The sequence below is a fragment of the Neolamprologus brichardi genome, chromosome 19 (assembly GCF_056152115.1).
Source record: "Neolamprologus brichardi isolate AB-2024 chromosome 19, ASM5615211v1, whole genome shotgun sequence".
Taxonomy (NCBI): Eukaryota; Metazoa; Chordata; class Actinopteri; order Cichliformes; family Cichlidae; genus Neolamprologus; species Neolamprologus brichardi.
In genome coordinates, this window is record NC_142122.1 from 11,952,616 (window position 1) to 11,964,831 (window position 12,216).

The window sequence follows — 12,216 nt, forward strand, 5'->3', positions numbered from 1 at the left end:
CTCATGTTGTAGGGATCAGTGCTAAAATCAGCCTAATGAAAGCAGTAGCCACTGAACCTGACATTTGTGCATTTTTGCAAAGTATTTCCACGCTAAAAGCTTTTTCAAAGCTTAGGATCAGATTATTCTCCATATGGAGTTAACTACACCTGTTGTGGCTTTAGTTTTTATTATTTTGCTGCAGTTCTGCTCAGCAGATAAGCTTAGGTCTTTGCACTGAAAAGACATCTCACTGCATTATCCATCACACAGTCACACAAATGAGTCCCCGCTGTGCCTCCCCTGCCTGTTGCGCATGACAGACTACTGCATTCAAAGGTCACACTCTTTTGTGTTGTTTCAAAGGCTCAGTGTAATTTTTGTGACAGTGTATTTCATCTAATGTTTAGGATACCTGATTATTTTGACTAAATGGCATTTTTTCTTGAAGTTTTAACATGCTTCTTCTGTTATCAGATTTGATTTTCATATTATTTTTAACATGCACAGTGTTGTTTCATCTCAGCAACTGCACTTTTAAGTCTTTGACCCGTAAATACTGAGACGTCTATAACTTGTAAAGTTAATAACCATATAATAGACAGTTGCTGACTGCAGCTATGCAGTAAAAGTGACCTTTTTGTTAACAAGTGCTGCCAGATTTGATAGTAAAGTATCATCTGCACACCCCAGAGACCAATATCACTTCTCTTTTTTTTCCTTCCTCCGTTGCAGTGCACTCTGTCACCCCTTGAGCCCTCAGGGTATCATGCAGCACAGCCTCTAAGTCCGATTATCCCTTATTGTGCGCCCAACATGTCTCCACAGTCTGCCAGGGGCCTGCAGAGCTTCTGGTTTCTCTCTGCTCATAACAAAGTCCACGATCACTGGAAGCTTAGTCTTGCATGATACTTTATAACATTTAACATAGTTCTTTGGAGGGCGGGGGGAGGGGGATTGTGTAGTTGTTTTCAGCACATTTATTTTGCAGTGTTTTTACAACTACAGTATGTCTGCTGTCATTTTTGGTATTGTTGTTCAGCACGGCGTGACAGCGGATATATGGTATTTCTGGTATCTGGTATTTCTAAGCTGTCAGTGATGGGCAGGCGTGTGTAAGTGATAAAGACCGCATTGTGTCTCTGCTACCTCCTTTCGTATTTTCCCCTTTAGACTCTGAGGGCCTGTCTTGCTGGTGGAGCTGCACACACACTGTGAGGCCCCCAAAAGGGGGCAAGACAAATATCTGGTTCTTATAGCCACTGTACTTTCTCTCCTCCCCCCACTGGCATTTTCAGCGTCACTTTCTCATTGGCTCCGAGCAGAAGGAGTCATGGAGACAGCCGAGTCCTAAAAACACAAAAAAGAATGCAGGAAAAAGGTGCTTCATTGGCTTTTACAGATAACTCTGTATACCTGCAATTACCAGTCAACAAATATGAAGAAACTCACTGTGCCAGTTTAATTCATTAAACCCCCCTTCCAGTTAGTCTTAAGTCAGCTCATTTCGTCACAGCTACACCAGTGACTGCCCTCCTCACTTGCCCATAACAACACAGATTATTCCACCACAAACTATGTCAGCTTAACTGGCATTTGGTAGTTTTTGTATTTTACCAACTGGAACCGCACATTCACGCAGGGCTCTCGAACACTAACTTCAGTGTTCTTGTACTGGAGCCAAGAGGCCTAACACATGTGGCCGAGGGCTTTGAACCATCCATCCCGCACTACAGTACAGATATTTATAAACCACAGCAGAGCCTCTTGATTGAAGAGCACATGTTTCTACTCTTCTGCGCCGACACCCCTCCCCATGCTCGGCACTACCCTCCCCTTAAAGGCGCTATTGTTTACTAGTCACACTGGGGGAGAGGACGGAGCGTTGTGCTATACTCTCTCTCAGCCTCTCTGCTGTTTGACTTTTTTTTTCTCCTCTTCCCACAGAGCCTCTGAGTGAGATATGAGAACCTGAGAAACACTTGAGCAAAAGTAAGCACAGCTGTGCAGCACTGCTCTCACGTGGAGCCTATAGTATGACCAGCACGTGTTTACATATGGTACTGCATATATTCTGTGTGTGACAAAGGGAAAGAAAGAAAGGAAGAAGAAAGTTAGCACGTGTTCGCAGTACAGTTCTACTGGGTGTGTGTTTGAGAGAGAAAGAGAGAGAGAGAGAGAGAGAGAGAGAGAGAGAGAGAGACATCAGAATGAGTGCAGCTGTTGGGGATTTGCTGTGAGAGGCTTAAGTCCCGGCTGTGTCTCGTCCTCTCTGATCGACCTAGCGGTTCAGTGTCAGGTACCACAAACCAAGTGAACGATACACTGCAGGTCTGTACACTATAGAGTTATTGTATTCAGCGCTGCTGATGAATGGGTCTCACATGCAGAGATAAAGACGTGTTTGCAAAGGCTACCATTCTGCATTTACACAGCAGAAATGAGGCATACCTCTTATGTTCTATAGCTAAATGGCTTCAAATCCGTCAGCCTCTGTACAGCTATATCTATATCTGAGAGAAGCATTTCATGCATGACCAGATTTATGGAAGACTGGGCTGCGTAACAAATTGTTACCCTTGTGAGTAAAAAACTGTGTCCATAGAAGTTGTTGGCAGTTTTACATCTTTTTTTTTACTTCTTTGATATATTGCGTCTATATTTCCTTGAGGTTAGTAAGACACCCCCCACCCCACCCCCCCAAAAAACAACAAAAAACAAAAAGAAACATCACACCACCCCCTATAAGCAAGCACTTTGTGACAGTAGGAAGGAAATACACTCTTCTAACATGAGGAAACCTTTCCCAGAAGCAGGATCAGGAAGGGGCAGCCATCTGCTGTGACCGGTTGGGCATGACGGGAGGAAGACAGGACAAAAGATTCACGATGGGAAAGATATTTAATAATTAATAAAGATTAAATGTGATTTAGTGATGTATTAACAGAGGTAGTGAAAACAGACTGAATGAGCAACAGGAAGCCCCCCCTAGCAGCCTAAGCCTGTTGCAGCATTACTAAAAAAGGGTTCAGTGTCACCTGATCCATCCCTTGCAGCGTTCAGGATCAACTGAAGGCTCTTCAAGGAGTTTTTAAAGCAACCTGATTATAATGAATTACAGTAGCTCAGCCTAGAAGTGAGGCACAGGTGACACATCATTTATCTACCTTTGTTTTTTTTTCAATTAATTTTTTAACTTGAAAATGTCAAACTGTGCCTATTTTTGTGGTTTAAGAATGTTGCAAATTGATAAATACTCACTTAAAGGACGTTGGTAAATGATTAAGCTTCAGTTTAACACTTCAGTAGGTTGTCCATCAAACACAAACCACACAGTGTTATCAGGCTAAAGGATCGCACATCCATGTTTAGCTGCAAAGCGTGGGGGTTTCTGCTCTGATAGCCAAGAGGTATGTTATATGAGGATTTAGTTCAAATAAGGTAGATTTTTCACAGCGTTTTGAGAAATATTATAGTCAATGAAGTTAAGACAGCAAATATTTGAAATCTTGATGTTTCATCATTGCTTGGCTGATTTTTTTTTTTTGCATGTACCTGGGTTTCCTGTGCTTCATTACATATCTTGACAAGTTGGTGGGGTATTAGTTAAGTTATTAGCTAGTGCTAACATGCTGAAAAAGACGGCTGCTAATTAGCGCTAAGTAACATATAAACAAAGTATCACTCACCGAAAACTGGTGCACAGAATTTTTGAAAAGGTACAATTATCTGCACAGCAAGTCAGTATTTGTCACACAGTTGTAGGGCTGGGCGATATGGCCTAAAATCCATATTATGGTATAATTTGAAGCATGTGCGGTAACGATATATATTGCTATATATTCTTTTCTTCTGTATAACGTATTTTACACAGTATAAGGCATACTTAAAATCCTTTAATTTTCTCTGAAATCGACAGTGTGCCTTATGTATGAATTCTGGTTGTGCTTACTGACCTCAAACAGATTTTATGTGGTACACGGCGCTCAAAAATCTGTCAAAAATGTTTTAGCACAACTTTGGTAAGCTATGAAGCCGCACCGCCTGATGGATTCTCGGAGCATTACGGCTACCGTAGTCAGGAGCCTGGCGGAGTAAATTGGGTCCAAAACTCCATCTACTTCAGGTCCCAAAGTCAAACAATGCTGCGGCATCACTGAGAGTTAAAAACTGTCTAAATTATTTCATCTTTAATAAAATCATCAGCGTTGCTGCTTTACCAGGTGGAACAATTAAGTTTAACATCCAGACAACGATGAAAACAGAATTTATTAAATTCAACGGAGTTAGAAGTTAGCAGGAAGTTAGCTCGCTAGTTTCCACCTAAACATGATATGCCATGTTCTGACTGAGAGATATCTGAAGAAATTAAAACGTACAGCTCTGCTATCGCTTCCAACATAATGAAGACAGAAAACTAAGCAGTGACGTTTGTAGGGTTACTGAAGTTGGACTAGCTGGTATATAATAATGTCCTACGTGATCGCTAGCAAAACAGCTACGTTAGCATAACATTAGCACAGTGAAGCTGAAGGATGAACGCTAACTTTTTTCCACTTGATAAAAGTTAACGTGAGAGATTCTGGTGGTTAGGGAAACATGCAATTGCATAGCAGGATGCTATAAATGGACCAAACTTCAGTCAGGAGAACAACTGAGATAATCCATCCACAATACGAGGTTAGTCATTAATATACAGCAACAACATGGGAATAGAGCGGCTGCGAGAGAATTCAGCATTAATGAATCAATGGTAGGGAAGTGGAAGCGCAGTTTTTGACTTTCCTCATATTCCAGAAGTGCTTCGTCTCTTTGCTATTACTGTCGCCCGGCATAATTTGCAGATGATGTTGTTTGCAGCCGCTGCAATGCTTTCGACCAAAACAGGCGCAGCTTGATGATGACGACACCATCAACGTGCGCTATCGCGGATGTCTCTACCGTTGGCCAAATTTATATCATTTAACCGTATACCGTTTATACCGCCCACCCCTACACAGTTGCATGAAAAGACACAAAATGAGAGATGCATGAAGTCTGGAACATAGCTAGCTGTTACAGCTCCGCCCACCTGTGATTCGCACTGGCCACGTCCCTAATTTTAAGGCTTAATAATATTTAAAACGGAGGTGTTAACAAATCAGATCCTGCACAGCTGGTGTGAGGGCAGTAATTTTTCTATAAATACCAAAACCATGTTTTAACATGGGAGGGTATGGTTATTGAGTTGCTATTGGAGCCAGCCTCAAATGGCCAATCCAGAAAGTGCAGCTTTGTGCTCCTACTGGTTAGCTTCATCACAAGTGGCTTCTTTTTCTTCTTTTTTCACAGTTATTCTTCAGCTGTTTGTATTAATATACATAAGTCTGATTTGGTCACATTTATACATATTTTTTGTAAATTATATTTTTTAAAATCCTCTAATAGTGTAAATTCCTGATATCTTGCACGCATCATGTCCTCATCTGTGTTATCACTTGGCTTTGTTTCAGGCAGAGAAAAAGGCCAAACAGATGTCAGCAATGAACGCGATGAAGGATCACGAGGATAATGAAACAGAGACCCGGAATGAAGAGGTCTCAATAATCAAACACCCACAGCCTTCAAAGCAGCAGCAGCTGCAGCAGCAGCCGCAGCCGCAGCCACACACTAAGTCTCAGTCACAGCCTCAGTATCAACAGCAATCACCGCTGGTGCTGCCACAGCAACAGCAACAACTGCAACATCAGCAGCCACCTCAGCAGCAGCAACAGCAGCAACAGCCTACTGACCCAGCTTCCCCCACTGTGGCCACGACCCCTGAGCCTGTCGCCATCGAAGGAGAAGACAAGACATCCCCCAAGACTCCAGACACTGAGTCTGAGTATGAGGTAAGATCATTTTGGGTTTCCCACTGACTCGTGTCTGGTTGTAAGCTAGTCTGTACTGGATAATGGATCCAGTTGATGGTGAGGGTTCATCTTTATCATGCAAGGTAGCCGGTCACGTTCTGGAAATGTATTCATTTCAGATATTTACATAATTTCCTCTGGGATTGTTAAGAATTCTGATTGTGACATCTGCAAACTTTAAAGGGCAAACGAAGCATTCAAATAAATGACAGATTTTTAAATATGCACTAATTTAACGGTTATTTGGAGTAGATATGTGTAAATCAATTACTTAATTTGCCAATTATTCAACCTATTTTCATAAGCTGTACTTTTTTCATAGTTTTCTCCCACATATAAATCCCTGGCAATGTTAAGATATTTTATGGGAAAGTGAGTTTAGCTTTCTCAGAAAAAAAGGTGATTTGTGATGTTGCTACGGTCACCATTTTCTTATAAACTTTTTTATCTAACCAATCTAACCATCCAAAAAGTAAAAAATATCCCTAGACAGGCTGTTGAAAAAAGGTTTCACAACTCTGCCCACAAGTCATAGCAGAGGGGATGATTTGTCTTTTATTTTGGCTGCAGGACGGTCGTGGTTTTGGCATCGGCGAGCTGGTATGGGGGAAGCTCCGAGGATTCTCTTGGTGGCCAGGCCGCATCGTATCCTGGTGGATGACGGGACGTAGCAGAGCTGCTGAGGGAACCAGATGGGTCATGTGGTTTGGAGATGGAAAATTCTCAGTGGTGAGTCTTTAGAGCCAACATTAATATTGCTGTTAGGTCATTTTTTTTTCTTCTTCAAGCAAAACAGACGTCTGTTTATAGTGACAGCCACAGACTTTATAATGAGCTTATTGGTTTTATTTACTCAGCCAGATGATCCTTTAGAATATAAACAGAAAACTCAATGTCCGGAAAGTTTTTTTTACTTCAACACGATTCCTTTAAACATGCGGTGTAAATAATCATTTATTTTTATGTGTATTTTCACAGGTTTGTGTAGAGAAACTATTGCCTTTAAGTTCCTTTAACAATGCCTTTCACCAACCAACTTACAACAAGCAGCCCATGTACAGGAAAGCCATCTACGAAGTCTTACAGGTGAGCATGGGAGAAGATTTTAGGGCACAGCTTTCGTTGTAGTTAAACCTTTAAACTTACACAGGGGATGTATCTGATATTCATATTTTTCACATGTGTAAAGTAACAATTTACATTTTTATAACATGTTTTCAATCTTACATGTAAAGATTTCAATATCTGCTGTGGTATTAAACCAAAGCCTACTGACACTTAGCTTGGCATAGCATAAAGACTTGAAGCAGGGTTGAAGCAGCTGCAATGGTTTTTTTAGAAAGGCCACGAATATTAACATGGCACGTCTTGTTTGTGTCTTTTTGCAGATATAGAATAAGAAGTAACTTTACTCCATGTTCCCCAGTCTTTTTTGAGCATCTCAGGAAGAGGGTGTTTAAGAAGCTTTATGAAAATTGCAGAAACGTTCCTGCAATTACCATAATTTGGAGAGCCAAATGCAAAAAAAAGAAGAAGTAATTTCAAAATAAGTGCTCTCAATGAGAAATTCAAGAGCAAAATTATCCAAGACGCCCCGCAGGCAGAGCCCTCTCAAATTATCCACCCATTTTAGGCATAGTATTAAACTGAATGGGACTAAAGGATCTTTACTGTAAATATCATAGAATAAGAATACATTTTTGGTGAAAAACGTTTTGAATGTGTTTGTAGGTGGCTAGCAGCCGGGGAGGAAAAGCCTTCATGGCCTGCCCTGACAGTGATGAGACAGAGACCTCAAAATCCGTGGAAATGTTAAACAAGCAGATGATTGAGTGGGCTATGACAGGATTTCAGCCCACTGGACCCAAAGGCTTGGAGCCACCAGAAGGTAAGATGACATCACTATTTTAACCCTATTTATGACCCATCTGGAAGAGTTAAAATTGCTATATATAATGGCATAGCAGATGTATTCTATACACTTGGTAATTAAAAACATCCGTAATATTTGCTGCAATATTAATTTTTTGCTTCTGCTGTGCACCCCAGAGGAGCGTAACCCATACAAAGAAGTTTATCCTGAAATATGGGTAGAGCCAGAAGCAGCAGCCTATACACCTCCTCCAGCCAAAAAGCCTCGCAAAAGCACAGCAGAGAAACCTAAGGTCAAGGACATCATTGATGAGAGAACACGAGGTAAGGTGCCTCATTTATTGGGTTATATTGGAGTCATGAACTCTGTCCAGCTCCTTGGGGAGGTTGCGGCGGTGTTTTACATCACTATAGTGGTCTGGGAGGTAAGTATGGACAAGAGATCCATTAGCAAGTGATGTGAGAAGGCAAAAAGATTCAGGTTGCTCTAAAGACAATAAGTAGATGCTATCTAGAAAGACAGTGCCCTGTCTTTATTACAAGTATTACTCATCCTCCGTCTCTTCCAAATGACAAAAGAAGAAAAGAAGTGTAATTCAGTTCAGTTTTATTTATGTTGTGTCAAATCACAACAACAGTTGCCTTAAGGTTCTTTATAATGTAAAATAAAGATCCTATAGTAATACAAGGAAAACAGAGGAAACTCCAACAATAACATAACCAAATGTGTATTTTGACTGACCCATCAAATGATCTGTTAGTTACATTATTTCTTTATATATCATGAAAGCATTTGTGCTGTCAGGGATTACCATGATGACTGATACTTTAAGTGGTTTATGACATGTTTTTTTTCCCCTATATTTTTCTGAATTTACTTCTAAAAAAATGAAGGAACTAACACACATTCTTCATTTCTCTGTGTCAGAGCGACTTGTTTACGAAGTGAGACAAAAGTGCCGCAGCTTAGAGGGTAAGTGAAACGTTCTCTGTGTGCTCTTGTTTGTAGCAACACCGAAGGGCCTCTCAGGAGGCACCGACACACCTCTTATTTGTACCTGTTGTTGACGGGCAAAGCCGATGAAATGCATGCATCTGTGTTCACAAAATAACAATTAGTAAAAAGGAGGAAATGGGTTTTCTGTAATTTCATCTACCTTATTAGCAGCTTTGTTTGTTTTCTCATAACCTGATAGCTAAACTAACTAGATCTAGACCTACAGTTGTGGTCAATGTTTACACACACTTATGATCATAAATAATAATTTGGGGCTCAAACATATACATACACCCCACTAACATTTCATTCAGTCTCTCTTAGCAAGTTGCAGCTCAACCCTTCTGAGCCATCAGCAAGTTTCTGGAGTAATTATGGCTGTATATCTGACTGGTCTTCTAGGTGGTATTGACAGAATTAATTTAGATTTGTTGGTTTTCTGGTACATAGTAAACACATTTTCAATAAGGTTCAGGTTGAAGCCTTGGGAAGGCCATTCCAGAAGCTTAATTTTAGCCTGCTTTATTCATTTTAAAATCAGTTTTGATGTGTATTTGGGATCGTTGCCCTGCTGGGACATCCAATTATATCAAAGTTTCAACCAGCTGTTGATTTGAGGTGAAGTTAAAGAATTGGGTGATGCTACCACCATGCTTGACAATTGCCTGTCAGCTGGACAGCGAAGTGTTTCTCGGTTGAAACACTCACCTTTACTACTCTAAACATGCTTCTTGGTGTTGTTGCCTATCCTCTTTAATGCTGGCAAATAGAAACTACCAGTCATGATCACTAATGAGAAGCTAACAGGCCTTGTCAAGTTAAAAGACATTGCAGAATCTTCAGCACCAGTTATTCAAAGATTTAAGTGAGTATATGTATACTTCTGACCCTGTTTAGATAAGAGAAAATCCAAAATAAATTCAAACCTGTGCAAAGATGTATGCTGTACAATCATCCCACTCTGGAAAAATAACAGGAAATCATTAAAAGTACAAATTACCCTTCGTGTCCCATGATGAGCGTATGGAAACTTCTGACCACAACTGTATCTCATAGATATTCAAATTGTTTCACAGAGGTGTGAGTTCTGGGTGCTCACTCCTCTCAGAGCTCTGCCTGTTAAATACTAACACGGTGTTTCTCTTACTGCAGACATCTGTATCTCCTGTGGAAGTCTGAATGTTAGCCTTGAGCACCCTCTTTTTGCTGGAGGAATGTGCCAGAGTTGCAAGGTAAGCTGCGATAAAGGCTTAGACTTGGACTCAACTAGGGTGTTATTAAAAGTCACAGCAAATTTCAAAGCTCCTAATAAACATCACATATTTTAAATAGCAACTGATGTGACCCCGTGCCTTAGAGTATATATTGGATATTTTTTGCAGAACTGCTTCCTAGAATGTGCTTATCAATACGACGACGACGGCTACCAGTCATACTGCACTATCTGCTGCGGGGGACGAGAGGTGCTCATGTGTGGGAACAACAATTGTTGTCGGTAAGGTTTCTACCATGAGAGCCTGTGTTGCAGTTACATGGATGTGCATGGAGTCTGGTAGAACTAGATTTAGTCTACATATACAGCTACACATTACCTGACCTGAGCACAGCCTTTTTTATAGTTTTGATATGCTAAGTGGTTAAGACAACAGTTGGATTTTTAAAACCATAGCTATGAGGGATTTTCTTGGTGCAAAGTTGACAGAAAGGCAACAGTAACTGAAATAACTGCTCATTACAACCGAGGTATGTAGAAGAGCATCTCTAAATTTGCAACACGTCAAACCTTGAAGCATTAGAAGCCTACAGTAGCAGAAGACCACACCAAGTGGCACTCCTGTGAGCTAAGAACAAGAAACTAAAAATAAACTGACCTTCCATAACCTAAATCTACTGTTAGTAGAGTATGAAAGGGTCTTTAAAAAAACTTGCAATCTTTGCAAAATTCGCATATGCTTTCTTCACACCTTTATTACAAGATATTCAGCCAGTTGACTTGTCCTCAAATCTCTTTGTCATAAAAAATACTCATAAAATTATTGCTTAATAAAGAACATTGTGAAGCTGTGTAGCAAATAACAGCAATATATTTTATTTTTGAATAGGACAGAACTTGCCTCTAAATTTACAGTTGTTTTTCCAGCACAGATAGCAGGATTGTGCGTTCACTGCTCATATTGGATGCACAATAAAGGCTTTGTGATGGGTCACTAATCTCGTAGCATTGATGTAAGGCAACATCGTGGCAGCCCAGTGGAGAACTTGCTGATAGCAAATATTTTATAAAGTGTGGTTGCACTGTATTTCTGTTGAATAGAGCATTGTTAAACATAAAGAAACAGACTGGTGTTCTCACGCAGTTAGATTGAAGTCTAGAAAAATACCATTGAGAACAGATTGAGCTTTGTCAGAGGCATGCTGGACTGATCACAAACAATGCTATTTTTGGATGGTGGCGTTTGACATTTGGATGACATAGTTGACGATAACTTGCTGCTTCTCAAAACCCACAAACCCCATTAAAAAACCTTTTTATCTACATGTTTTAAATACAAAACAAAGAGTGATAATGAAACTGTGCACCTTTTCTTGACCTATGACTGATAAACTGATTTAGAGAGGAGAGACATGTCGGTCATAGTCATATTGTATAATTTTATTTAAAGGACACAGATATTCTCCTACGATCATTACGGTCAGCAAACCCCCTTATACGAGTCCTTGGTACTCATTGGTTGATTTTCTTTTTGATCTCAGCCTGTAAATATTTGGATTTGTATCTTGCCTACTTGATGAAGTATTCAAACCACCTTTGTGGATGTTCTTATTACAGCAGGTGACTCCAGGGCAACATTTGTCTGTCATAAAACACACATTGATAGCTGGTGACTTTGGAGGCCATGTGAGTACAGTGAAGATGCTGAAGACGCAATTTTGAGATTATTTGTGCTTTATATCAAGGTACATCAAAAGATGGGTACACTGTGATAATAAACGGGGTGGATGAGGTCAGCAAGAGTAATCAAACTGGCTATAGTGTTAAGACCAAATTCTGACCTTACCATCTGAACGTAGCAGAAGAAATTGAGACTCATCAGACCAAGCAACAGTTCTCCAGTCATCTAGTTTCCCATTTTGGTGAGCGTCAGTTTCCTGTTCTTAGCTGACAGAAGTGGCACGCGATGTGGTCTTCTACCACTCCAGCCCATTAACCTTCAAGGTTTTAAGTGTCGCATGTTGAAAGATGCTCTTCGGCATACCTTGGTTGTAACAAGTGGTTATTTGAGTAACGGTTGGTTTCCTATTAGTGTGAAGCAGTCTTTGACCTCTGATATCAACAAGGCATCTTTACCCAGAGAACTGCTGCTCACTGGATATTTCATCTTTTATGGACCATCCTCTGTATTCCTTTCTAATCTGGTAGTAAACTATGCCAGATGCATCTGGCTTTGCTGTTGGCTAATAATTACCCTGGCAATC

General features: G+C 40.4%; 1 protein-coding gene across 7 annotated transcripts in view; it reads left to right on the forward strand.

Moving 5' to 3' along the window:
• dnmt3ab (DNA (cytosine-5-)-methyltransferase 3 alpha b) overlaps nucleotides 1-12,216 on the forward strand; it is a 49,019-nt gene that overhangs the window by 24,851 nt on the left and 11,952 nt on the right. For all 7 annotated transcript variants that reach the window (XM_006798802.3, XM_006798803.3, XM_006798804.3 and 4 more), the window contains 8 exons: nucleotides 5,472-5,849; nucleotides 6,441-6,599; nucleotides 6,849-6,956; nucleotides 7,602-7,758; nucleotides 7,920-8,066; nucleotides 8,671-8,715; nucleotides 9,892-9,971; nucleotides 10,122-10,234. In XM_006798802.3, the coding sequence (XP_006798865.2) occupies nucleotides 5,472-5,849; nucleotides 6,441-6,599; nucleotides 6,849-6,956; nucleotides 7,602-7,758; nucleotides 7,920-8,066; nucleotides 8,671-8,715; nucleotides 9,892-9,971; nucleotides 10,122-10,234 (1,187 nt within the window). The remainder of the gene's footprint in view (nucleotides 1-5,471; nucleotides 5,850-6,440; nucleotides 6,600-6,848; nucleotides 6,957-7,601; nucleotides 7,759-7,919; nucleotides 8,067-8,670; nucleotides 8,716-9,891; nucleotides 9,972-10,121; nucleotides 10,235-12,216) is intronic.